This window comes from Fukomys damarensis, unplaced genomic scaffold, assembly GCF_012274545.1.
Source record: "Fukomys damarensis isolate Sample0158 unplaced genomic scaffold, DMR_v1.0_HiC HiC_scaffold_2, whole genome shotgun sequence".
NCBI classification, from domain to species: domain Eukaryota; kingdom Metazoa; phylum Chordata; class Mammalia; order Rodentia; family Bathyergidae; genus Fukomys; species Fukomys damarensis.
Genome location: NW_022900914.1, coordinates 5692446 through 5717680, shown reverse-complemented (window position 1 = coordinate 5717680; position 25235 = coordinate 5692446). Strand labels below are relative to the sequence as shown.

The window sequence follows — 25235 nt, the reverse complement described above, 5'->3', positions numbered from 1 at the left end:
GTCTTGAGAAGGGCCTGGCTGACCCAGGCTGGCCTTGAACTCACAGGACAGGTTTGCGCCACCATGCCCAGCTCACCCCAGACTTCTGATTCCATGGGGGCACAAAGCAATTACATGATGCTTTCAACTTGCAATTGTAATTTTTAATGTATTGCTATTTAAAATTTCTGAGATAGCTAAAACTTAAATAAATACCTGTTCCTTGGAAATGACGTTTAACTAATGCTGTGAACATTTTTATTAACTTATATTAAGACTCTCTTGTTTGAGACAGGGTCTCGCTATGTAGTTCTGGATGTCCCTGAACTCACTATGTAGCTAGCCCAGGGTGGCCTCAAATTTACAGCGATCCTCCTGCCTCAGCCTCCCAAGTGCTGGGATTACAGGTGTGCACCACCATGGCCAGCCCATGGTAAGATTCTAAAAGATACAGTTAATATATTTTATGTTATTTTTTTTCTGAGTAGCCTTTTGGAAAAAAGTGACAAATACAGCTTCCAGCCATATGTTACTTTCCTAACTTTTAATTATTAGCAATCCCCTTGTTGTCCCGGAATTAGCTCAGCATCACCGCGCCTGCCTTGCAAGCCCAAGGTCCTCAGTTTGATCCCTGGTACTGAGAGAAAAACATCTCCACACCAGGAGAGAACTAAGGAGCACAGGTCAGCTGGGGATCCAGCTCAGCGACACCGTGCCTACTACATCACAAGTCGCCCAGTTCTGTGCACCCACTTGCATCCACGTCTCTGCGTCTGCAGGCTCCAAACTGCTAGGGAAGCTCTCTAAAGGGCTGGGCAGTGCTCCTGAGTCTCTGAATGATCACGGCGTTCCGTAGATCTGCTTCTTCCAGAGTGAGCGTCTCATCCAGCGACCTGAGGAGAGGCAGCGCTGTCGCCAGGGCGAAGGGCGGGCTGCTCGGAGAGCCGTGGTGTTTCTCAATGAAGTCTCTGATGTGGCTAACCCTGTAAGACAGCAGACTTCTCATATAACTCTGGGAAACTTGGTTAGCTAGTTAAAGTGATCCCTTGCGAAGGCAGTGCTCGGAAAGGTCTCTGGGTATGTTAGAGAACAAAGCCGTCAAGTCACTGGAAGGTCTACCTGAGCATTTGGGTGTTTTTCTAGGTAAGGTCTCCCTATTCAGTTCAGACTGCATATGACCTTACTATGTAGCCCAGGTTGTACTTGAACTCACAGGGATCCTCCTGCCTCAGCCTTCCGAGTGCTGGGATGACAGGTGTGCCACCACACAAGTCCTATCTGATTACGGGCAACCCCTTTTATGGGGAGAGAGGTATACTGTGGACTGAACCCAGGGCCTTCGGACTGAGATAGATCTCCAGCCCCTTTTAAAATTTTTTAAAATTTTTGAGCCAAGGTCTTTTTAAACTGCTGTGGTGCCCTGGCTGGGCTGGAACTCACAGGGATCCTCATGACTCAGTCTCCCTGAGTGCTGGGATTATAGGTGAGAGCTACCATGCCCATTGTGAGACCTCCTATAATGGACATTTACAAATCCAGCTCTGAACACCACAGAAAGGACCAACTGACTGCCGTACAGACTCGGGGTGTCTCCTAAATACCAGGTTATGCTGCACTTCAACTCCAATTAGGTATTTTTTTCCTAGTACTGGAGATCGAACTCAAGACCTTGCACTTGCAAGGCAGGCGCGGTGCCACTGAGCTACATCCTGGCTCCCAATTATAATTTTTAATACAGCACAGGCAGGACTTCAGGAAGAAGGAGCAGTGTTAACCACTAGAATGAACAGAATTGCTGCAGCTTGAAGTCGCCCGACATTATATCACTACTCAGAGGGGGCACTGCACGGCGGACCAAGGTCAGGCTGCCATGCATTTTAAGACCCATCAGTATCGGCCGGAATGTGGCTCAGTGGAGCCGCCTGCCTTGCAAGTACAAGGTTCGTTCTGAGTTCATCCCTGGTACTGAAAAAAAGACACGTCATTCTTTTAGGTATTACTAAAACTTTAACATCCAGACTGTGACAATATATTTTCTTAACACTTAGAATTTCTATTTTATATTTTTTGAAAGAGTATTTTTAGACTGCATTTCACAAACATTCATTGAGTTACCCACGCACTTCCACGAAGTGGGAAACAGAAGCTGACGACTTAAGTCCTGCGCTCGGTCAGACTGGGGCCGCTGAGCCATTTGTGCTCGGTCACCAACATGCTGGGCCGTTTCAGGTAGCCCGTCCCACCACTCCGTGTGCCGCCGACGTGAAATTTCTTTTTTCTTGCTTGCAGTGCTCGGGCTCGAATATTAGGCCTCCAAATGCCAGACAAGCACTCCTGGCCTGGTGTAAAGAGCTCTCTACTAGGCGGGTGTGGAGGTGCGTGCCCAGGATCTCAAGCACACCAGAGGCAGAGGCAGGACTGAGTTCGAGGCCAGCCTGTGCTACACAGTAAGTTCAAGGCTAGTCCAAAATGTTAGCTACTCAGGAGGCTGAGGCAGGATGATGTTTTGAGCTCAGAAGTTTGAGGCTGGCTTGGGTAACATAGTGAGACACTGTCTCAAAAACAACAGGGCTGGGGATTTAGCTCAGTGGTTCCACCACCTGCATCTCAAGTGCAAGGTCCTGAGTTTGATCCCTGGTGCCAAAACAAACAACAACAACAAAACAGCATTATGTGTCTACTTCTCTGTTAACTGAACTAAAACAATATAAACAAAAGCTACTGAAAAATATGAAGTCAGTATTTAATTCCACCACTCAGAAATATCAGGTTGATGAACAGTTGGTGTTTTATCTTTCATAAAAATTTGCTTTTGATTTTTGAGACAGGGGCTCACTATGTGGCCTGGGATGGTCTCGAACTTGCAGAGACCTTCCTGCCACAGCCTCCTGAGTGCTGGGATCGAAGGCTTGCACCACCACACTTGGTGAATGAACTTAAACAAAATTTAAGCTTTGAAAAAAAAATCAGACAAATACTGAAACGGAGGACTTACCTATGAGAAATGTTAAATTTCTGGACGATCCTTTTCCCATTGGCTAGCCATATCTGTATATTAGTCATGGGCTCCAAGTTATTCAGTGCAACAGCAGACAAATTATTTTTGCTTTCAACTTCAACAGTCTTTGTTTTAGAAACAATTTTTGGTGTGGCACTGAGAAAATCCAGACAATAAAGTCAGATGCATGCTTTACCATTACTATAAAAATTTTTTACCAAGTACACCTTTTTTTTTTTTGGTTTTTTGAGACAGGGTCTCACTATCTAGTTGAGACTGACCTGGAACTCACTATGTAGCCCAGGCTGGTCTCAAACTCACAGCGATCCTCCTACCTTAGCCTCCTGAGTGCTGGGATTACAGATGTGCTCCACCACAGCACACCACAGGTGGGCACCCAAGTACAGCTTTTAAGATTTTTATAAGTCACAGCGATTTCCTCAATAAAAACACAGAGATATTGGTAACATCCACAATATATCATGGGTCTAAGTATCTAACAAAATTATGCATATTCAATTAATTTATAAGATTAGAGAGCTGTGTAAATAGTTCTTAGTTTCCTAGTGTCACCTGAATAGTTCTTTACATAATAATTTTGTAACAGTTGACAGAGCTATATACTTTTAGCTTTAATTACTGCCCAGGACAAATTTCTAAAAGAAATTATAAGTACTCAGGCTGGGGATCTGACTCAGTGGTTCCACTGGTTGCCTCACAAGCACAAGGGCCTGAGTTTGATTCCAGTACCCCCCCCACACACACACAAGAAGAAGAAGAAAAGAAAACAGGAAGCCAAGTATTTTGAAAGGCACATGTCAATATTTTTATATATATGGATGAATGTATGTACCTTGCCAATTTTGATAATTAAAATATGAGAATTCATAAAAAGCAAAATGACCTCATACCTCCATATTCTGTCATAAGGCAGTTAAGTATGAAGAATACAGAAAAACATGACAATAAAGGCTTTGAATTGGGAATGGTGGTGCACTCCTGTAATCCTAGCACTCAGGAGGCTGAGGCAGGAGGAGCGCCACAATTTGAGGCCAGCATGGGCTACACAGTGAAATCCTGTCTCAAAAAAACCCAATAATAATGTCTGGGGATTTAGCTCAGTGGCACTGTGCCTGCCTTTCAAGTGCAAGGTCCTGAGTTTGATCCCTGGTACCAAAAACAAAAACAAACCCCAAACCACCAATAATCAGACTTTGATATTGATAGGCTAGGCCTTTCTGATCTGATAAAACAGATGAAGCTTCCATGATTACTACTGGCTTAATATCCACAAAAGTAAATATGACTTAAGAATCCACATAAACAGTAACATTTAAAAATCTCTTTTGTGCCAGATGTGGTGGCACACCTGCAATCCCAGTACTCCAGAAGCTGAGGCAGGAGGATCACTGCAAGTTCAAGGCCAGCCTGGGCTACACAGCAAGACCCTATCTCAAAAAACTGAAAAAAAAATCTCACTGGAAACAGGAAAAATAAATTCTACACATGGTAGTTTACATGAATAAAATAATAATGGTTTATACTGGACGTGTTAGAACACACCTGTAATCCCAGCACTTGGGAGGCTGAGGCAGGAGGACTGCCAAAAGTTTGAGGTCAACCTGGGCTACATGATGAGTTCAAGGTTGGCAGGGATACATAGCAAGATCTTGTCTCAAACAAAACAAAAACAACAAAAAACTTTAAAAAAATGATGGCCTAAATATTAGCCATCTCTCTGCTTATAAAAAGCCCAGATGATGTCCACACATACTCACCTTCCCAGTCTGTGCCCCTGCCCAGAGAAGGGCTGGAATGCAGGCTTTGTGGACATACATACTTCAGTTTTCTTATCTTCGACTTTAACATCCACCTCCTCTTTATCAAAAATTCCCTGTAATTCTGAAGGCAATTCCCTTGAAAGAGAGAGAAACAAAGTAATAAAGCTCTCAATGTCTCAATGTTTTTTCTTAAAAAAACCAGAAAAAAAAAAAAAAAGAAAGAAATTTGGTGCTGGGGATTTAGCTCATTGGTTCCACCATCTGCCTCATAAGCGCAAGGTCCTGAGTTCGATCCCCGGCACAAAAAAAAAAAAAAAAAAAAAAAAAAAAAAAAAAAAAAAAAAAAAAAAAAAAAAAAAAAAAAAAAAAAAAAAAAAAAAAAAAGATAATATGTGCAAATATAATACATACAAATGAGGCATAAAATATTCTCTGCAGCAAAATTCAATGTAATTAAAACAATATAGGCAAATAATATGAACAGTTAAAAAAAAATCCAGAAGATCCATTTTCAAGATCATAAACTCATGAACTGTATGACTTTTACAGCAGTATCTAAAATAGCACCAAAGTCATTAGAATATTAGATGACTATATGCTGCTGAATTTAAACAATTTGATCTTTTTTTAATTTTTGGTACCGGATATCCAACTCGAGACCTTGCAATTATAAGGCAGGTGGCGGCATCACTGAGCTAAATCCCTGGCCCTATTTTTGTTTTTTTTGACAGGGTCTGTAGTCCAGGCTGGCCTTGAACGTGGCAGTGATCCTCCTGCCTCAGCTTCTGAAGGGCTGGGATTACAGGAATATGCCAGCAGGCCCAGCCTCAATATGATCATTGTTGTAGATGCCTACTTAGAACTAGAAATGTGCTAGAAAAATCAAGCTCTTATTTCAGTTTTTAAATGAAAATACAGATTTATTTTGGAAACGATTAAGGAAAATACCAAACATGAGAATGAAAAAAGTTTTCACATTATCTTCCTTAACAAAGACCCTATCTCAAAATAAAGCTAAAAAAGGGGCCAGGTGTGGTGGAACACTCCTATAATTTCAGCACTTGGGAGGCTGAGACAGGAGGACACTGACAAGTTCAAGGCCAGCCTGGGCTATGTAGTGAGACCCTGTCTCAAGAAACAAAACAAAAACAAAAACAAAAGGGAAAGAAAAGAAAGCCGAGTTGGGGTGCGGATTTATAATCCCAGAATTTGGGAGGCTGAGATCACTTTTGAGTTTAGGGCCCTGGCTATGTAGTGTTTCAAGCAACAACAACAACAACAACAAAACAAAAAGAAGTAGGTCCCTTAGCAGAACTCATCTCAGCCAGATATGGTGGTAACACCTGTTATCCCAGCACTCTGGGAGGCTGAGATAGGAAGATTACAAGTTTGAGCCCAGCCTAGGCAATTTAGCAATTTAGTGAGGCCCTGTCTCAAAATAAAAAAGGGCTGGGGATGTGGCTCAGTAACAAGGCCCTAGGGTAAATTCCCAATACTGCCCTCCCTCCCTCCCTCCCTTCCTTCTTTTTGTTATCCAGGATCGAACTCAGGACCCTGTGCTTGAAAGGCAGGTGTGGGGCCACTGAGCTAAATCCCTGGCCCCGATACTTTGTAATGTTGATCACATACTCCCACACATTCATACAAATACTCTTTTGTTTGTAAATTCACTTTTTAAAAAAGAAATAGTGGTGGGCCAGATTTAGCTCAGTGGCACAGAGCCTACCTTTCAAGCACAAGGTCCTCAGTTTGATCTCCTGTAGGGAGAGAAAAGAAAGAAAAGACACAGGATAACAACAGAGGACGTTAGAACACGACTAAAATGTCCTGTCTGTGCGGACTGCTCACCCCTTCTTGATGGAGTTCAGAAACTGCTGACTTGCACCATCAGAATAACTTCTAAAGTCATCGTTGACTGTGAATCCATTTTTCCATAATTTTATATTTACATCTACCTGCAAATAAGAAAAAATTGTATTATGTTAACAAAACAGAATACTAGAGTAAAGTCCTTTAAAGACAGGCATGGTGGTGTACACCTGTAATTCTGGTACTCAGGGTGGCCGAGGTAGCAGGGTCTCAAGTACTAGCTCAGCCTGGTGATGTAGCTCACTGCTAAGTCCCTGGGTTCGATCCTAACAGAACACACTCAGGCATGTGTGCACAAAGTTCCTTGACCTTTGAGCAGGTGCGGTGGTGTGCTGTAATCCCAGCACTCAAGAGGCTGAGGCAGGAGGCTCTCCATGAGTTTCAGGCCAGTATGGGCTACATAGTAAGTTCCAAGCCAGCCTGGTCTACATAGCAAGACCCCCTCTCGAAAAGGCAAAAAATAAATTCCCTGGGTTCAAGTCCCAAAATTGTAAACAAAACAAAACAAAACAAAAAACCCCCAAAGCAAAAATCAGATACAAAAGAGAACAATAACTATGACCAGGGCCAGGGATTTAGCTCAGTGGCTCCCCGCCTGTCTTGCAAGCTCAAGGTGTGAGTTCGATCCCTGGTACCACCTCCCCCAACAAACAACTATGACCAATTAACTAATGGGTGTTCCCTCCTCTACAAAATCCCAGCACACGGTAGTTCTTATCTGTGTCTGCTCGCAGGAACAGTGTGGACTGACATCTGGTGAGAAGCGCAAGGCAGAATGCAGGGAGGGCGCGTGCCGGACGTGGGGGAATGGGCTGGAAAACCTTAGGAAGACAGCAGACCAAACAGACCCTCATCCCAGGAAGCACACGTTACCGAGCGCCTCGTCACAGCCCACTGAGGTGCAGGGAAAAGTCACAGCACGGACTCCTGCCCCCAGGTCCGCAGCCCAGCGCGGGTCAGACATTAGAGGAAGGTAAATCTGACCCTGCACAGGAACACACTCCTCGCCTCCCCGTCCTGGTCCCTGACCGACTGGCGAAGACTCGCGCTGCAGGAGCACTGTGGGTACTAGGGATGGCCCGGGCGTCGGGAAGACGGAGGAGCTGCCATCCGCACGCGGACGCACTCAGTGCACACCAGGCTCCGCTCATGGCCTTTTCCTGACACAAACACTACGGTCCGTCTTCTAAGAGGCACAGTGGGGTGGGGGAGCTTGCAAGGCCTTCTCAGGCCGAGCTTCTGGCTCCTTTCACCATCAGCACAAACAGGCACTGTGATTCTTTACAGATGGAGAAACCAAACACATAAGTTCGACCAAGTTACCCATTGCCACAAGCTGGTAAGGGGTGCAGCTGGACCCGAACCCACAGACTCTGCACCCAAAATTCAGTCTTTCCTTCCTCACTGGGGTGGTGGGGTTTGAGCCCAGGGCCTCACACAGGCCAAGCCTGCTCCATCACTGGGCTCCAGCCCAGCCTGACTCCACACTCTTAAGCGCTACACTGCACTGACTTTTTGTTTTTCAAGACAGGGTCTCACTACATAGTCCAGGGTGCCTTCAAGCCTTATACCCAGCCGAGGTAGCCAGAAACTCACTATCCTCCTGCCTCAGCCGCCTGAGTCCTGGGATTAGAGGCATTGCCGCTACACTCAGCTGCATTACCCTTAAGTGTGTAATCACTCTATCAAGTCTGCTTTCACTGTATTCATGCATACAGAAAAAAACATTAAGACACCGAGGTGGATGCGACGGCTCACACCTGTAAATGGTAGCACTCTGGGAAGCTGAAGCAGGAGGATTACAGGTTCAAATCCATCCTAAGCCACTTGGCAAGATGCTGTTTCAAAATTAAAAAAAATGAAACAAACTAGGGCTAGGGCCAGGGATTTAGCTCAGTGGTTCTAACACCTGCCTGCCCCGCAAGCTCAACATCCCAAGTTCAATCCCCAATACCAAAATAAATAAATAAATAAACAAATAAATTAAAAAAAAAAAAGGCTGGACATATAACTCAGTGTAAAGACCCTGTGTTCAGACCCTAGTACTGGGGGGAAAACACATAAAGGAAAAGAAATTTCAAAACAAATTCTCCAAATGATCATTAATATATTCAGATAAGAGAAGACAAAGAAAAAGAGAATCAGTACGACCTCCAGAAACTGAACATAAAAAATTAAAGGACTGAATATAAGGCTGAAGAAATATGCCAATTAAAGTAAAACAAACAGCCGGGCGTTGTGGCACACGCCTATAATCCCAGCACTTGGGAGGCTGAGGCAGGAGGATCGCTGTGAGTTCGAGACCAGCCTGGGCTACACAGTGAGTTCCAGAACAGTCTGAACTACATAGTGATGAGACCCTTTCTCAACGCCCACCCCCCAAAGTAAAACAAACAAAAAAAGAGGCAGAAAATAGGGGGAAAAAAAATAAGAAATCAGGATGCTCAGCCCAAGAGGTCCAAATCTAAGGAAGAACTTTTTTAGACAAACAAGCAACAGATGAAAGGAAAACTGCAATGAAAAAAATGTTCTTTGCCAGGCAATGGTGGTGCACACCTGCCAACCCATTACTCAGGAGGCTGAGGCAGGAGGATCTTTGCAAGTTTGAGGTCAGCCTGGGCTACACAGTGAGTCCAAGACCAGCCTGAAGTACAAAGTGAGACCCTGTCTCAAAGATAGACAGACAAGACAGACAAATTTAAAAATGTCCGTAAGTGGTACATCTCCGGTTTGAACAAATGAAAAAGGACTCACAGGAAGGTGCTAAGAACACTAGGGTAAAGAGAAGATTCTCAAATCTTTTTTTTTCCATACCAGGAATTGAACCCAGGACCTTGTGCTTGTCAGGCAGGCACTGTGCCACTGAGGTAAATCCCTGGCCCTGAGATTCTAAAATCTCAAAGGAAGGAAACATGCCCCAAAGGCTCAGGTAGCAGAAGGGTGTTCTGTCAAGCAGGTGCAAAGGCCGAATACAGGCAAATTCTGCCTCGCAAAGTTTTACCCATCTGTTCCCCACGTGCTCTTTTCTCACTTTTTAATAAAGCTGTCTCAAGACCGGCTCCGTAAGAGTGATGTAAGGGGAGACACTGGGAGACAGTGGAATTGAAAAGGCAGGCAGAGGAGAGCACTCGGGACTCCAGCAGGCATCACCGCCTGCGAAAGGACGCGTCAGCACAGCCGCCTCTTGGAGAAAGCGAACGGCAGGGAGCTGCGTGTCTGGCTGCAGCGCCTGTGGCCCCGTTACCATCAGCGCTCCTGGCGGACACGGCTGGCCAGGTCGGCTCACCTTCCTCCTCCATAGCCCCTGTGTGTCTCTCTCTGAGCTGCAGAGTGGGGGAGTGGGGAGACGACACACAATCTTGGAGAGGACCAACCTCCCATCAGCGGTGCACCAAGACCCTGCCAGAATCTCCAAGGACACTCTCAGGACTGACGTGTTTGTCACACGGTGGTGTGGCAGTGTTTACCACCGTAATCCCAGCTCTTGGAAGGCTGAGGCAGGAGGAATCATGAGTTGGAGGCCGGCCTGTATGACATATATGGGGATATTCTCAAAAAACAAAAAGAAAACGCAAGCAAGACTCTGGATGTGAAGCTGGACACCTACCCATGACCTGTTCATGCACTTGTTACAGGAAAGCCCTTCAGTGTGTGCTGCCTTGGCCTTTTCACTCGGCGTGAGTTCAATCACGTGTGCCAGTCACTTGGGAAACGGTTCCCTAAGTTGTGCGAATTTTCCAAATGTTGGCACATTTCATTGTACAATAAAAGGTTATGTTCACTAAAACTGGTCTCATCAAGAAATTCTTCCAGTTTTGGGAAGTTGTCAAGTATATGATGGCAATTCTCCAAAATAACTATTTTTACTAAAAATGCTGGGTAAGTAAAATTTAATTGTTTGCAACAAATTTATAGGTTGTTTTCCTTGAAGGGCTGCCACTGATGCGAAATATCCAAGTCTGAGTACACCACAGCTTGAGTATAAATCATCTTTCTTATGCAAAAATTGCCAAGGAAAAGCAGACAGTTCAGTTTCTACCTCACACAGCTGGGCTTCGCCTTAAGACATCTCTGGGTGTTGGGGCAATGCCACCTGTGTCCCGGTTGCGAGGACGCGTTCAGGTCTGGGACTTGGCCAAACTGCTTTACCAGGGATGTTCCTCCCGGAAAGCAGCTGTCACGTCTCCTTACAAGTGCAAGCAGCAGCGAACGCAGTGATTTCTAGCTCAGTCTGTTGCCCCTGGCGTGGTTCCTGCTAAGATGCCAGCAGTTTTCCTCACCATTGTTTTTGCAGTAACTATTCCAGGTCAACACTGAAAATGTAAATGTCTTTAGAATTACGAAAAAAGTTTTGACCTCAGAGACCTTCTAAAAGTTCCATACTTTGAGAAATGCTGCGAGAGAAAAACACCTGCACACACTTACCTGTTTCTTCTGTTCAGCGGAGGATAAGCATTTGGCGCCGATCTTCTGAGCTTCCTCAAAAAGGCTGTCAACAAAATATTCACAATTCCTTTGTCGAGTATCACTAAGTGGGTGATTGCCAGGTCCTGTTTCACAAACCCTAAACAAAAAAGAAACACGTGCATCACTGACTGCCTGATCTATAAAAATCCATCTTAATTCTAACGAAGGGACGCTGAAATGAAATGGTGCCCGCACACCCGCTGTTCAGAGTCGCCTGTTACCTCTGCTGCCCTGCTGTGCGGGCCTCCGTGCTGCACATCTTTAGGGTCCTTGGCCCTGACTCACAAGATGCCAGTAACATGCACCACCCACCTCAAGGGTTAGAAAAACCAAAAAAATCTCTCTCTAGTTTGCCAAATTTGTCTGGGGACAAAATCCCACCGGACAGAGAACCACTGGTCCAGAGTACAGAATTTGGGCGTCTTTTTAAATTTTTGTAGTGCACGTTTGCAGTACATAATAATCACATTCGCCTCAAGTTGCTGGAATGGAGACATAACACAGCTAAATTCTTTTCACATTCCCCAAGTCCCTTCCTGCTTTTGTTTTTTTTCCCAAGACAAGTTCTTGCCACGTAGTTTAGGCCCACCTTGAACTCATGTGACTCAGGCTGGCCAGCCCTGTATGTTATGTTGTTTTGACACAGGCTCTCACTGCATAGTTCAGGCTGGCCTTGAACTCAAACTCACATGGAGCCTCCTGCCTCAGCTTCTGGAGGGCTGGGATCACAGGTGTGTGCCACCAAGCTCAGCTCCCCCTGTATTATTATTATTATTTATTATTATTATTTTATTATTATTTGTACCAGGGATCGAACTCGGGTCCTTGCCCTTGCAAGGCAGGCGGTGGCACCACCACTGAGCTAAGTCCCTGGCCCCTCTGTATTATTTTAAAGGGCTCAAAAGCCAGGTATGGTTCAGCACACGGGTTAGCCCAACACTGGGGAAGCTGAGGCAGGAGGCCTACCAAGAGTTTGAGGCCAGCCTGCGCTACACAGTGAGTTCAAAGGCCAGCCTCCATTGTGAGACTGTCTCAAAAAAAGCGGGGCTTGAAATGAACAGCTCTGTTGCCAGGCTGTTCTCGAACCCCTCTGCTCAAGTGATGCTCCAGCCTCAGCCCTGTGAGTGGCTAGGACGCTGTAGAGATGCCGCATCGCCTACTGCAACAATGTCTTTCGAAGGGGATAATGTGTATTTTTTTGTTACAAGAACACTTGGAACTAAAGATGAAAGAAGGGACAAGAAATAAAAAGGATACAAGGAAAAAAATGGAAATAAAGCTTCTGTAAAAAAGGAGAAGAGTGACTGAAGGGAGGGGAGGGGAGTGAGAAAAAAGAAGCAAGATGTATGATGACCAGTGCAACTTCCAGGGCGGGGATGGAGCTCAGTGGTGCTGCCCGGCAAGCACGAGGCCCTGATATGATTCCCATACCAAAAAAAAAAAAAAAAGCTATGCAGAAAATTATCAAAGTACTGAAGTATAAGCCAGGCACAGGGATAAATCCCTGTAACTTAACTACCTGTAAAGCTGAGGCAGAAAGGTGGCAAATCTGAGGCCAATCTGGACAATTTAGCAAGACCCTGTCTCAAGATAAAAAAATCAAAGAGCTCTAGCTCAGTGGCAGAGCCTCCATGAGCTCCATTACCAGTACTGCAAAAGAAAAAAAAAAAAAGACTGAAATACAGTGTGGTGGATTGAGTAGTGGTCAAGGGCAACGCCCAGCTGAACTGAGTCGGCGGTCAGGAAGGAGACTGTTACAGCTGGAGGGGAAGATCTTGGCCTGCTGGTGTTCTAGGAGGAGCTTGCTTTGTTCGGATGGTTTTCCTGAGGCAAACCGGGCTGGGCTGTCCACGCCCAGCTCCAAATATTTGTTAATAACAATAATCAGTATTCTTCTAACTCTTACACTGTGCCAGGAACTATAAGGCAGATACACTTATCCTGCAGCTAATCTATCTCCCAAGACTGTGCCCCTAACTATGATATCCGAGAAAAAACTATCCTGGGTAATCTACATGTGCCAACTCATTCAATCTTCAAAGGGACCCTAAAAGGTAGGTATTATTTTTATCTCTACTGATAAAGAAAAGTAATTTGCCTGAGGTCACAAATCTATTAGGAGGCAGAGCTAGGAACTGAACCCAGGCTACCTAGGGATAGCCTGGCTAGTGCACATCTGTAATCTCAGCATTCTGAGGAAGCGGAGGCAGGAGGCAGGATCATAAGTTTGAACCCAGACCGGGAAACTTAATGACTTAGCAAGATCTTGTCTTTTCATAAAAAGAGTTTAAAAAAGGACTAGGGACATAGCTCAGTGCAAAGGTTTTGGGCTTAGTCCCCAGGTACCGATAAAATAAATAGAACATTTGAATTCAGAAGATGGAGCCTACTGGAAACAAGCAGGTAAAAAAAATCCCTGCGCTCGATTGTGTCTCAGAGTGTAACACTGTAAGTGGATTGTTATTAATATGTTGGTATCCATGGCAATTTTTCTTTTTGGTACTGGGGATGGAACTCAGGACCTTGTACTTGCCAGGCAGGTGTGGCACTGCTGAGCAACACCCTGGTCCCCTTTTTGGGGTATTTTGAGATAGGGTCTTGCTATGTAGCCCAAAATGGTCTTGAACTCACTGTGCAGGACAGGCTGGCCTCAAACTCGTGATGACCCTCCTGCCTCAGCCTTTCAAGTGCTGGGATCACAGGCATGCACCACCATGCCTGGCTTCTTCCCTTCTCTTCAGTGCTTCTAGGGGACAGGGTCCAGTCTGAAGAGGTGGGCGCCCCCCCTCCCCGCTGCTCCCTTCTCTGCTTCCTGGCTGCACTGGGATGAGCAGCTGCTCTCTACCCTTGCTCTTCCACCACGCCCATTTCTCCCCAGGAGCCACACTATCAGTTACAACATCTAAAAGCCATAAACCAAGTCTAATTTCTCTTCTTTTAAATTGTGGGTATTGGATATTTTGTCCCAGCAAGGGGAAAACTGACGAAGACAATTACCATCACCCTGGTTTATAAGAGTGGCCCAATGTAATTAAATAGTTGCTATAAACAATGTGGTTTACATTGAAATCCTACTTTCCTTATGAGACGCTGGAATTTTAAATGTGATTAGCTTCCTAAAGTTCCCAGGCTCAGCCAGGAATGAAGGTTCATGCCTACAGTCCCATGTACTTGGGAGGCTGAGGCTAGAGGATCACAGGGAGCTCCTAAGTTCAAGACAGCCAGATTCTGACTCAAACAACAACAAAAACAAAAACACGGAACCAACTACATCCTGGGTGACTCTACTAGGCAAGGACTCTTAGAAGTTTGTATATGGTTTCCCGTGTACCACACCCCGTGCTCTCTACTCTTTGTTGACCTTACTTTGTCACCCTCCATTGTAGTACATTACAGCTACAAGTAAGACTACATGCTCAATTCTGTGAATCTTTCTAACAACTCATCCCTGGCAAGCGTGAGGCCCTGAGTTCGATTCCTGGTACAAAATAAAAATCAATACCAAAATTCTAACAACTCATCAAACTGGGGGTGTGTCTTGTAGACCTCTAACACAACCTCACAACCACAAAATTACTATCAAATTAATTAATTAATTAACTTATGTTGGTACCGGGGATCGAACTCAGGACCTTGAGCTTGTGAGGCAGGCAGCAGAACTACTGAGCTAAATCCCCGGACCCTCAAATTTATTTTTTAAAAAGCTCAAGTAAAAAAATAATAAATACCGTTTGTTGGGTATAGGAGTGTTTAAAAGGCATTTGTAAATATAAAGTATATAGTTCTCTGCCAGCTTAAATAAATTTACCAAAGTTTTAAAATAATGAGTATAAAACAGCATTTCACCTCAGATAAGTGAGAAAAAAATTCCACATTGATAAAAACCATAGACTCTGCACCTATCATTAAGTGCCCAATATTTGTTGATATAGTACTATGTTAAATACTTTACTTCTACTATGTAATTCTCATAAAAATCTTTGAGATACATACATGTTTACATCCCCTTTTATATATAATACATGGAAAACCAAAGAATCTAGTAAGTTACCCATAGAGCAGAGATGAAATAGAAGGCAGAGATGGGATTCAATCCTAGGTTTATCTGACTCCAAAGCCGGTATTATTTCTACTACAACCCCAAGGAGTACCGCAGGAGACCAGACAATAAGGACCAGGGCACAACAGAGAAAAGCAGCAAGCTGTCCCTCCTTTGGCAACACGAAGGCACGCTGGCACGACGCAGGTCCCAGAGAAGTCAGTGCCGCTGAGATCAGGACGGCCCCGGGTGCATGCTATGGGGAACAAGCAGCAGGTGAATCTCCCACTAACCTGTTGCCTGCTCCCTTGTCTAAGTGAACAAAAGCGAGCTGAGCCAAATGCCCAGCGCTCTGTGTCCACCAGAGGCGAGAGCCCCGACTCCTTCATTCTAAACCAACTGTGTCTATGTCTTTAATCTCCATTTGTTCCCTCTGGTTAGTCATTCCTAGCAGGCCAGTCTCCTGCAAGTACAGCTCAAGAAGCTAATGAAATAAACTTCTCACCAGAGATAATGTGTGAACAGAAGTAATTTTTTATTAATTAAAACACTGAGTACCTTCACTACAACCAGCTATGATAAAAACACTTCAAACTGTGGTACTACAGGGCCGGGGATTTAGCTCATCGGTACTGCTGTCTGCCTCACAAGTGCAAGGGCCTGAGTTCAATCCCCGGCACCCAAAAAAAAAAACTTACTATAACCACGACAGACTATATAAAGGTACAAATTTCCAATGATGAATGTTATATTGTATACCTACAATGTACCAATAAAATTAATTAAAAAAATATTACTACTAAGTCTTTCCTGAGGTAGTTATACATAATTAAAAGTTACCAAAAAACTTATTTCACTATTTCCACTAGTGACATGCAAAAAAAAACAAAGAAAGATAATAACAAAGGCACTTTACAACCCCCGCACTTGGGAGGCTGAGGCAGGGACATCGCTATGAGTCTCAAAAACAAAACACACAAAACAACAACAAAGGCACTAACAAATTCAGAGTTTAGATCAACTTACCATTCTTCTTTTATACTTTCAAGATTATCTACTTCTTTCATTCTCTTTGTTACTGTAAAAGAAATAAAAGCTAAAGTTCTCAATTTAGAATTTTCATTCCTATGTACATATCAACTTACTTTTTTATATCAATATATTTTAACTACAAATTATGTAGTCCTAACATAGCACTAAGAGCGTCTTAGGAACATGTGACCAAACTCAAAATTGTCATTTTCATCTATGAAATAAGCAATAAGAAAAAACAGCTTTGTCATTTAGCTCAGTGGTTCTGCCACCAGCCTTGCAAGCGCAAAGACCCAAGTTCATCCCTGGTATCAAAGACAAAAACAACAATAATAACAACAACAAAACAGCTTTGCCAAAGTCCTTATGTCTATCAAAATAGCCACACTTTCAATCCCTGAGTAGAATTTTCCTATCATCTCTTACCAACTGTCATTTGAATATTTTTCTTCTGTAATAGAACTTTGTAACCATATAAATATTTCATAACTTATAAAACAAAAATCCTTAAATACTGACAGTAAAAATAAGATAAATGGAACCGAAATTGAATAGAGATTTGGTGGCAGAATCACAAAGAAAGATATGATGCCAAGTAACTCAAAAATACAGTAATTTATAGGGGCCAGGGATGTAGCTCAGTGGTACCACGCCTGCCTGGTAAGCTCAAAGTCCTGAGTTCAATTCCCAGTACGAAGAAAAAAAGAAGGAGAGGGAGGAGAAGGAGAAGAAGGAGGAGGAGGAGGAGGAAGAGGAGAAGTAGGAGAAAGAGGACGAGGAAGAGGAAGAGGAGGGGGTAGGAGGGGAGGAGGAGGAGAAGAAGAAAATACAGTAATTTAGGGCTGGGATCCAACTCAGTGGTAGAGTGTTTGCCTAGTATGCTGAGAGGAAGGGTCTGGGAACACAGATATGGTCCTGAAGGCTATGCCCCCATGACCTGCCCTTTCAATCTAGCTCCACTCCTGTTTCCATTACCCCCCAATAATGCCACTGGATTATGAATCTATCAGTGGATTAATTCACAGATCAAGTCAGAGCTTCATGACCCAATCCCCTTTCAAAAGCCCTAACTATAACACAAGAACCTTTTTGGGTGGGACTTTTTTTTTGAGACAGGGTCTTACTATGCAGCTCAGGCTGATCTAGGACTCACTATGTAGCCCAAGGCTGGCCCCAAACTCCTAGTGATCCTCTTGCCTCAGCCTCCCACAGTGCTGAGATACAGGGTGCATGACCACGCCTCGATGGGAGGGCATTTTTAGATCCAAATCTTAAAAACAACTTCAAGTACCTCTGAGTAACCATATTAATAGCGTGAATAAGTTGGGCATGGTGGCATGCACCTGTAATCTCAGCACTTGGGCAGCTGAGTCAGGAGGTTCACTTGCTCCAGGCTAGCCTCGGCTACATAATGAGTTCAAGGTCAACCTGAGCTACCTAGTGAGATGGTATCTTAAAAAAAAATTGGGCCAGGAATATAGCTCAATGGCACTGTGCCTGCCTGTCAAGCGAGTCCCAGAGTTCAATTCCTGGTACCAAAAACAAAACAACCATAATATTATCTTGCATAAAACCATGGTATAAGGGGCCAGGGATTTTAGCTCAGTGGTGCTGCCACCTGCCTCCCAAACGCAAGGTCCTGAGTTCGATTCTCAGTACCAAACAAACAAAACAACAACAAAAAACTATGGTATAAGGATAAAGCAGTTGGTCTCAACCAGGAAGTAACTGCTCCTCAGAAGACAACAGCAAAAATTGGAGATGTTTTTGGTTGTCACAAGTAGAGCAGAAGAGTTCTGTTGCCCACACAAGAAATTATTCTGCCCAAATGTCAAGTGTGAGGTTGATAAACTCTAGGAAAAAGCAAAGAATGCACCACGACTATGGCTACAGATTAAAACAACAACAAAACCATAAAGGCTGGGTGTGGTGGTGCTTGCCTGTCAGATCCAGCTGCTCAGGAGACAGAGCTGTGAGGATCTCTTGGGCCAACAAGTTCAAAGTCCGGCCTGGTACTGTGAGACCCTGAAACATATACATCCCCAGGCACCACACAGGCATTTGATCAGCCTTTTAAAAGGCAGTAGTTTTGTTTTTTCAAAGGCAGTGGTTTTGTTCTATCAGAAACGATTCTTGCTGTACTCAGTGGCCCAGGCCTATAATTCCAGCTACTTGGGGGCTAGGTGGAAAACAAACTAGAAAATTACTTTCTTTTTTTTTTTTTTTTTTTTTTTGAGACAGGGTCTTACTGTGTAGTTGAGACTGACTGACCTGGAACTCACCAGCTGGTCTCAAACTCACAGTGATCCTCCTGCCTCAGCCTCCCCAGTGCTGGGATTACAGGTGTGCGCCACCATGCCCAGCAGAAAATTACTTTCAATAATTTAAGATTGGCAGTTATTCTAAAGATCTGGATCCTTGGTAAAAATGATGTGCCTCTCTAAATTATGCGAAGCTATGATGAGTAACTATGAATTTAAAGTGATGAATTGAGAGTATCTATTATATCTAAAATTTGCAAGGACAGCTTGAAAAGCTCCATAAGACAGCTAGCTGATTCATGGCTTAACAGCAACGTGGGCTGAGAAAACTTTAGTGGTTCGTGGAAGTGTAACGTGGCGTCAAACAAGGAATACTTATGAACTGCCTGTTACACGAATTAATCAATTATTTAAACTCAAGTGAGGAAAATTTGTCTGTTCTATCTAACCTGGGGCTTACTAACCTGAGTAAAACACAACTAAGATGAATATAGAAAAAGTCAATGACTTCCTAACATTTTGAAATTAAACTTTAAACTGACACAGCAAAACTCAGTACCATCCCAGCTACTTGGGAAGCTGAAGGAGGAGGTCACAATTCAAAGCCAGCCAGGGCAGCTTAGCAAGTCTTTGTCTAAAATAAAATAAAACTAAAAAAAGAGGGAAGGCTGCGATATAGCTCAGTGGCAAAGTACTTGGTCTGTGCATATAAATGAGGGCTTGGGTTTGATCCCCATTACCGACAGGAAGAAAAGCACCTGTCAAGCAAATCTAAGGAGAAGGCAGATCTGCTCAGTGACTCCATTGAGACACCAGATCCACCTGGAAGCAGTGAGAACCTGAAAATGGACACTAGAAACAGTCTGCTGCTCTCGGCCCATGTGTCTGGAGGTAGTTGTAATCCAAGACACAGAGGACCAAGGTGTGGCTTTCCCACAGCCACCCAGATGGTTTTAGGCCCTGCCGTCCCAGCTTCCTGTGGCTAATTAAGTGGGGCCTGAAACCACAGCCCACTTGGCTGGAGCACCAACTCACATGTTGCTCGTTTGCTAGGTGGTGTTCCTCATACCCTAGTTCGGAGATGGCGGACCTTTTAGAGCTTTCAATGATATAAACAGCCTGCTGCGGCATGCCTGCAACGGTTCGCCACCACTGTCCTGGTTGTTACAGAATAAAATTTGTTACTGCCTAGAACTTAACAGAGGAAGCAAGTATTTATGAAATTTAGTTCTGGGAATTCTGAGTCAGGAAAACTGGGTGTAGCCTGGGTAGGAATAATGGCCATAAAAGACAGCCACAGTGTAGAGGAGATGCCACTCAGTGGAGGGCTTGTCTAGTACGCTCAAGACTCTGGCTGGGTTCAATGCCCAGCACAACAGCCAAACAACCAACTTCCCTCCATAAAATACCAAAACCAGACACATCAGACATGATTAAAACAGAAGACATTTGAAATCTATACCAAAATGTCACACACAAGATTTTAAAGGAATGAAGGTAGGATAGTTGCCAGGTGTAGTGGTAAAGGCCTCTAATACCAGCACTTGGAAGGCAAGAGGATTGCAGGTCTGAACTACAGAGCAAAAACCTATCTCCAAAAGAAATTGTGTGTGTGTGTGTGTGTGTGTGTGTGTGTGTGTGTGTGTGTATAAATTTTTTTCATTAAAAACCATTTTAAAGCCAGACATGGTGGCATATGCGTATAATGCTAAGTTTAAATTAAATTAAGTCTAAATTAAATTTCCCTGGGCAATTTAATGACACTGTCTCAAAATGAAACAGTGCTAAGGAGGCTGAGGTATGACTATTACCAGTTTGAAGCCAGCCTGTACTACACAGGTGAATTCAAGGTCAGCCTGAATTACACAGCCTGAATTGATACTACCTCCAAAAAACCCCAAAACAGGCTGGGCGTGGTGGTGCATGTCTGTATTCCCAGCACTCAGGAGGCTGAGGCAGGAGGATCGCTGTGAGTTCGAGACCAGCCTGGGCTACATAGTGAGTTCCAGGTCAGCCTCACTACATAGTGAGACCCTGTCTCAAAAAACCAAACCAAACCAAACAAAACCAAAACCAAAACAAAACAAACAAAAACCCCAAAACCAAACAAAAACCCCCGCAAACAAAAAAACAAAACTGAGCTACCCGGAGATTTAGGCAAGAAAATCTCAGGTTTCGGGTCTGGGTACAAAGTAAACTCAAGGTCACCTTGGACTCAAAAAAGAAACAAGCCAGGTGCAGTGGCGCAGGCCTGTAATCCCAGCACTCAGGAGGCCAAGGCAGGAGAAGGACCCTTGCAGTCAGCCTCACAGTCAGCCTGGGCTACACAGTAAATTCAAGGCCAGCCTGAACTACAAAGCAAGACCCTGTCTCAAAAATACACCTAAATAAATAATAAAACATAAAATGTGTATTTACTCAGCACCTGATATACCAGGCAAGATTCTAGGTGTTTAGGATACAAACTGGGTAAAACAGACAAAAAAAATCTCAGTATTAGTCAGGTGTGGTGGTGCACGCCTGTAATCCCAACACTAGGGAGGCTGAGGCAGGAGGATCTCTGTGAGTTCGAGAACAGGGCTACACAGTGAGTTCCAGGTCAGTCTCAACTACATAGTGAGAGACCCTGTCTCAAAAAACCAAAAAAAAAAAAAAAAAAATCTGAGTATTGATAGACACTACATTCTGATTGGGATACTTGCTTTCATTTAATGATTTTCCAACATTATTATCAACTAATTCAAAATAATCTTCTACAATTAATAATAATATATTGGCTATTTCAAAATAGCTCAAATAGATTTTAAATATTCTCACCACTAAGAACTGATAGTCATTTGGTGATGGATATGCCACTCAGTTCTGATACAGGTATCCACACATCACACTGTACCCCATAAATATATACACTTTGAAAACTTTCAAGTCTTTTCTAAAGCTCTTAGTTTATACAACACATTCACTTCTCAGTTCACACTGTAGCCATCCTTCTATCTATTCAATTCCAAGTATCTTTCAAGTCCTAGATCAAGACCCATTTCCTGCCTCAGTGGTGGTACGGTACATACTTGTAATCCCAGCTACTCCAGAGGCTGAGGCAGGATAAGTTCAAGGCTGCCCTGGGCAATTTAATGACACTGTCTCAAAATGAAAAAAAAAGGGCTGAGGATGTATTCCAGGGGTACAGCATCTCTGGTTTAGATCCCCAATACTGAGGGGGAAAATAATTTCCATAATAAAGATGAAGTATTAAATCTTTATTAATATCCCCCCCACTTATTTTTCCCGGTACTGGGGATTGAACTCAGGACCTTGTGATTGTCAGGCAGGTGCAGCGCCACTGAGCTACATCCCCAGACTCTATTGTTGGAGACAGGGTCTCCCTATGTAGTTGAGGCTGGCCTTCAATTCATTATGTAGCCAGATGTGGTGGCACATGCCTGTAATTCCAGCATTCAGGAGGCTGAGACAAGACAATTGCAGCAAGTTCAAGGCCAGCCTGGGCTAGCAGTGGATCAAGGCCATAGTGAGATCTCTTAAAAAACAAAATAAAACAAAACAAGAAGACTACGAGGCCCAGGCTGGCCTCCAGCTTGCAGCAATCTTCCTGCCCCAGCCTCCCACTACACAGGACCACTACACATGACTGATTATTGTTTGTTTTAAATCTCTTTCTACTAGGTCCAATATCCTTAGGGACATGTATCGTGACTCACACATCTTCTGTTTCTTCTCCAGTGTGTATCAAATGCAAAAAGTAGCCATCCATCCTTAAAGAATCACACTGTTGGCCGGGGATTTAGCTCAGTGGTTCCGCCACCTGCCTTGCAAGCGCAAGGACCCGAGTTTGATCCCCGGTACCCCACCCCCACGCCAAAAAGAAATCACACGGTTTCCCTTTAACAGTGAACTGCTAATAATTTTTTCATCATTTTATACTTACAAGCTGATAAACTGCTTTTATGTTTTACGACCGTAAAACAGAATGAAAATAGAACAGTCCTTAAATTCAAATTGCTGTGTCCTGGAATATTAGTCATACCGCTTTGGAGCTGAGTGACTTTGCACATGTTATTTAACTTCTCTGAGTTCCACAGCATGGAGATACTTGCTCTCCTCATAGGGTTACTCTGGGGACTAAAGGGGATACTGAGAGAACAATCACGTCATGCTCTTTTCTCCTCCCTCCACCATATGTCTAACAGTGACCAGTAAGAAACATCTTCAGGCTGGACACCTGTAATCTCAGAACTCAGAAAGCAGAGGCAGGAGGATCGCTATCAGTTTGAGGCCAGCCTGGGGTACAACAGTGAGTTCAAGGCCAACCTGAACTACATAGCAGGACCTGGCCTCAAAGAAACAAACAAGGGCCAGGGATTTAGCTCAGTGGTGCTGCTGCCTGCTTTGTAAGCGAAAGTTCCAGGTTCAATCTCTGGTACCAAAAACAAAACAAAAGAAAAGCAACTTCAGTAAAACTTTGTGTGTGATACTGGGAATTGAGCCCAGGGCCTTTGCACTGAGTTACAACGCCAGCCCTTTTTTATTTTGACAGGGCCTAGCTGAGTTCAAACTTGTAATCGTCCTGCCTCAGCCTCCCAGGATGCTGGTATTACAGGCTTGTGCCACCATGCCCAGCTACACCTTCAGAAAATCATAAAAATCATAATTTTAGGGGATCAGTGGTGGAGGTTTTGCCAGGCGTGTGCAAGGCCCTGGGTTTGACCCCCAGCACCACCAAAAAAGTCATAATTTTTACATGGCTATGAAATTTTACTTTGGATTTTATTAACTAAACAACATGTATATGCTTAGTGAAGCTCCCACTGTGTGCAAAGCAATGGTGTAGAGCTAATATATACAAGTGTCAGTACGGCAGTCTCTATTAGAAGGTTCACAGACTAACTGGGAAAATACAGCATAGAATTATGAAATAAAATTAATTGTACAATGCAGACATAGTTGCCATTAAGTATTTCCTATCATAAAAGCAATGTACAAACAGTAAAATTTACGTATAGCAACTCAATGAGCTTCCACAAATGTATGTCATATGACACAAACAGACCTAAGTCAGCACATAAAAGAGGCCAGCAGGCAAATACCTGTTCTGAAAAACAAATTTCTTTCACCTTACATTTGTATTATATATGTTTATCAATTACCTTATCAAGTACTATCCCACTTACTTCCAACAACTGCGGGTTATAAAAACCAGTCAGAAGATGGAAAAGACTGAGCTTTAGGCTGGGTGTGGAGGCGCACTTGTAATTGGGAGGCTGAGGCAGGAGTAAGGAGGATTACAGCCAGTTGGAGGTCAGCCTACAGCCCAGTCTGAACTACACAGTGAGAGCCTCTAGAAAAAACAAAAAAGCAAAACAGACTGAGCTTTGGGGAACATATCCAATAAAAGGAAAATTCATTCAAATAAATTTAGACTACTTGGAAGATAGTCTTTTTAACATACACAGATTTTTTTTTTTTTTTTTTTTTAGACAGGGTCTTCTGTGTAGCCCACGCTGGCCTCCAACTTTCAGAGATCCTTGTGCCTCGGCCTCCCAACTGCTGGGATTACTGGCTTGAGTCACCGTTGCCCCACTCCGGAATTTGATTTTAAAAACTGCGCCAGCTGTGGGGCACTCCTGTCACTGCAGAACTCGGGAGGCTGAGTCAGGAGGATTGCCACTAGTTCAAGGCCAGCCTGGGCCACACAGTGAGTTTAAGCCCAGCCTGAAGTACAGAGTGAGACCTCATCTCAACACCCACCCCCAGACTGCACAGCAGGGTACCATGGGTTCTGTGGGAGGCTGAGGTGTGAGCTGGAGGCCAGGCTAGGGGAGGAGGCGGGTACCAAATCCTTAGCCTTGCTGAAAAACCCACATCATCCTCAGGCCCTGAGTTACTTTATCACAGATGCCTTTTGCTTTCCATGCTCCAGCTGCTCCGCCCCTTTGAGTCCCTGAAATGGCCATCTTCCCAGCCTCTGGGGACTCATTTCCTTTGCCTGGTCCCTCCTCTCCCTTAGCAGCCAAACTTCTGACTCTCACTACCCACCGAAACTTCAGCTCAAAGACGACCTTCCTAGGAAAACCTCCCCCGACTTCCCCAGCCGGCGACAGTCTCCCCTATTACATTTTCTCAGACTCTTCCTTAGCTTCTATCTCGGCTTCCTGAGCTTACTGTCGTTTATTTATTTGATACCTGTTCTGCCCAGTGACACCGTAGTCTACAGGCAGTCTGTACATGTCACCATCTCATCCTTAACAATCAGTACGTAACACTTAAGTTTTGAGTAGCAGTAAAGAATTTAGGTATTAACGAATCAATGCTATTATTAAGGCAAATACGCTCGGGGTCAGGACCACTGGCTTCGAGGGCATCACAGAACCCCCAGGAGGCTGAGGTCGGAGGCCCGGCAGCTGGAAGTCCAGCCCGAGCACACAGCAAGCCCGAAAACACCAGGTCTCTCCCGAGAGCGTTCAGCGAAGACCGGCGCGCCGCAAGCAGCAGGTGCTGTTTCCTTCGCATCCGCCTGGTGCAACCGTACAGTGCGGTTAATCCCTCCCTCCCGCCTGCACACAAAGCCGTACTCACTGCTGGATCGCGCCGGTGCCCGGCACCAACTCGAGCATTATCCCAGAGAAACGCCCCCTGCGTACGACAGGACTCGGCGCGCACAGCTACAGCGCTTTCGCCGCGAGCCCAGCGCGCAGCAGCGAAACCAGCGCCCCCAGCTCCACTCCGCCGCCCTCAGGCTGCGCAAGGCGGGGCCCGCGCCGGTCTCGACACCGACAGCAGGGCGGCCCTCCTGC

At 44.4% G+C, this 25235-nt stretch overlaps 1 protein-coding gene across 4 annotated transcripts in view; it reads right to left on the bottom strand.

The window, feature by feature from the left end:
- Positions 1-342: 342 nt before the first annotated feature.
- Positions 343-25235, bottom strand: part of Ubxn2a (UBX domain protein 2A) — a 25374-nt gene continuing 481 nt past the window's right edge. Inside the window, exons 1-8 of one of the 4 annotated variants that reach the window (XR_002024738.2) lie at positions 25018-25157; positions 16160-16211; positions 11053-11191; positions 6607-6713; positions 4756-4893; positions 2975-3133; positions 2103-2613; positions 884-962 (exon numbers count right to left, since the gene is read on the bottom strand). Coding sequence is in view for 3 of the 4 variants with exons in the window: in XM_010604889.3 (XP_010603191.1) it covers positions 770-962; positions 2975-3133; positions 4756-4893; positions 6607-6713; positions 11053-11191; positions 16160-16200 (777 nt within the window). In the remaining variant the exon portion in view is untranslated. Of the gene's footprint in view, positions 963-2102; positions 2614-2974; positions 3134-4755; positions 4894-6606; positions 6714-11052; positions 11192-16159; positions 16212-23612; positions 23775-25017; positions 25158-25235 lie in introns of those variants that run through there. The other 3 variants (XM_010604889.3, XM_010604892.2, XM_033763027.1) reach the window with 3 other exon arrangements.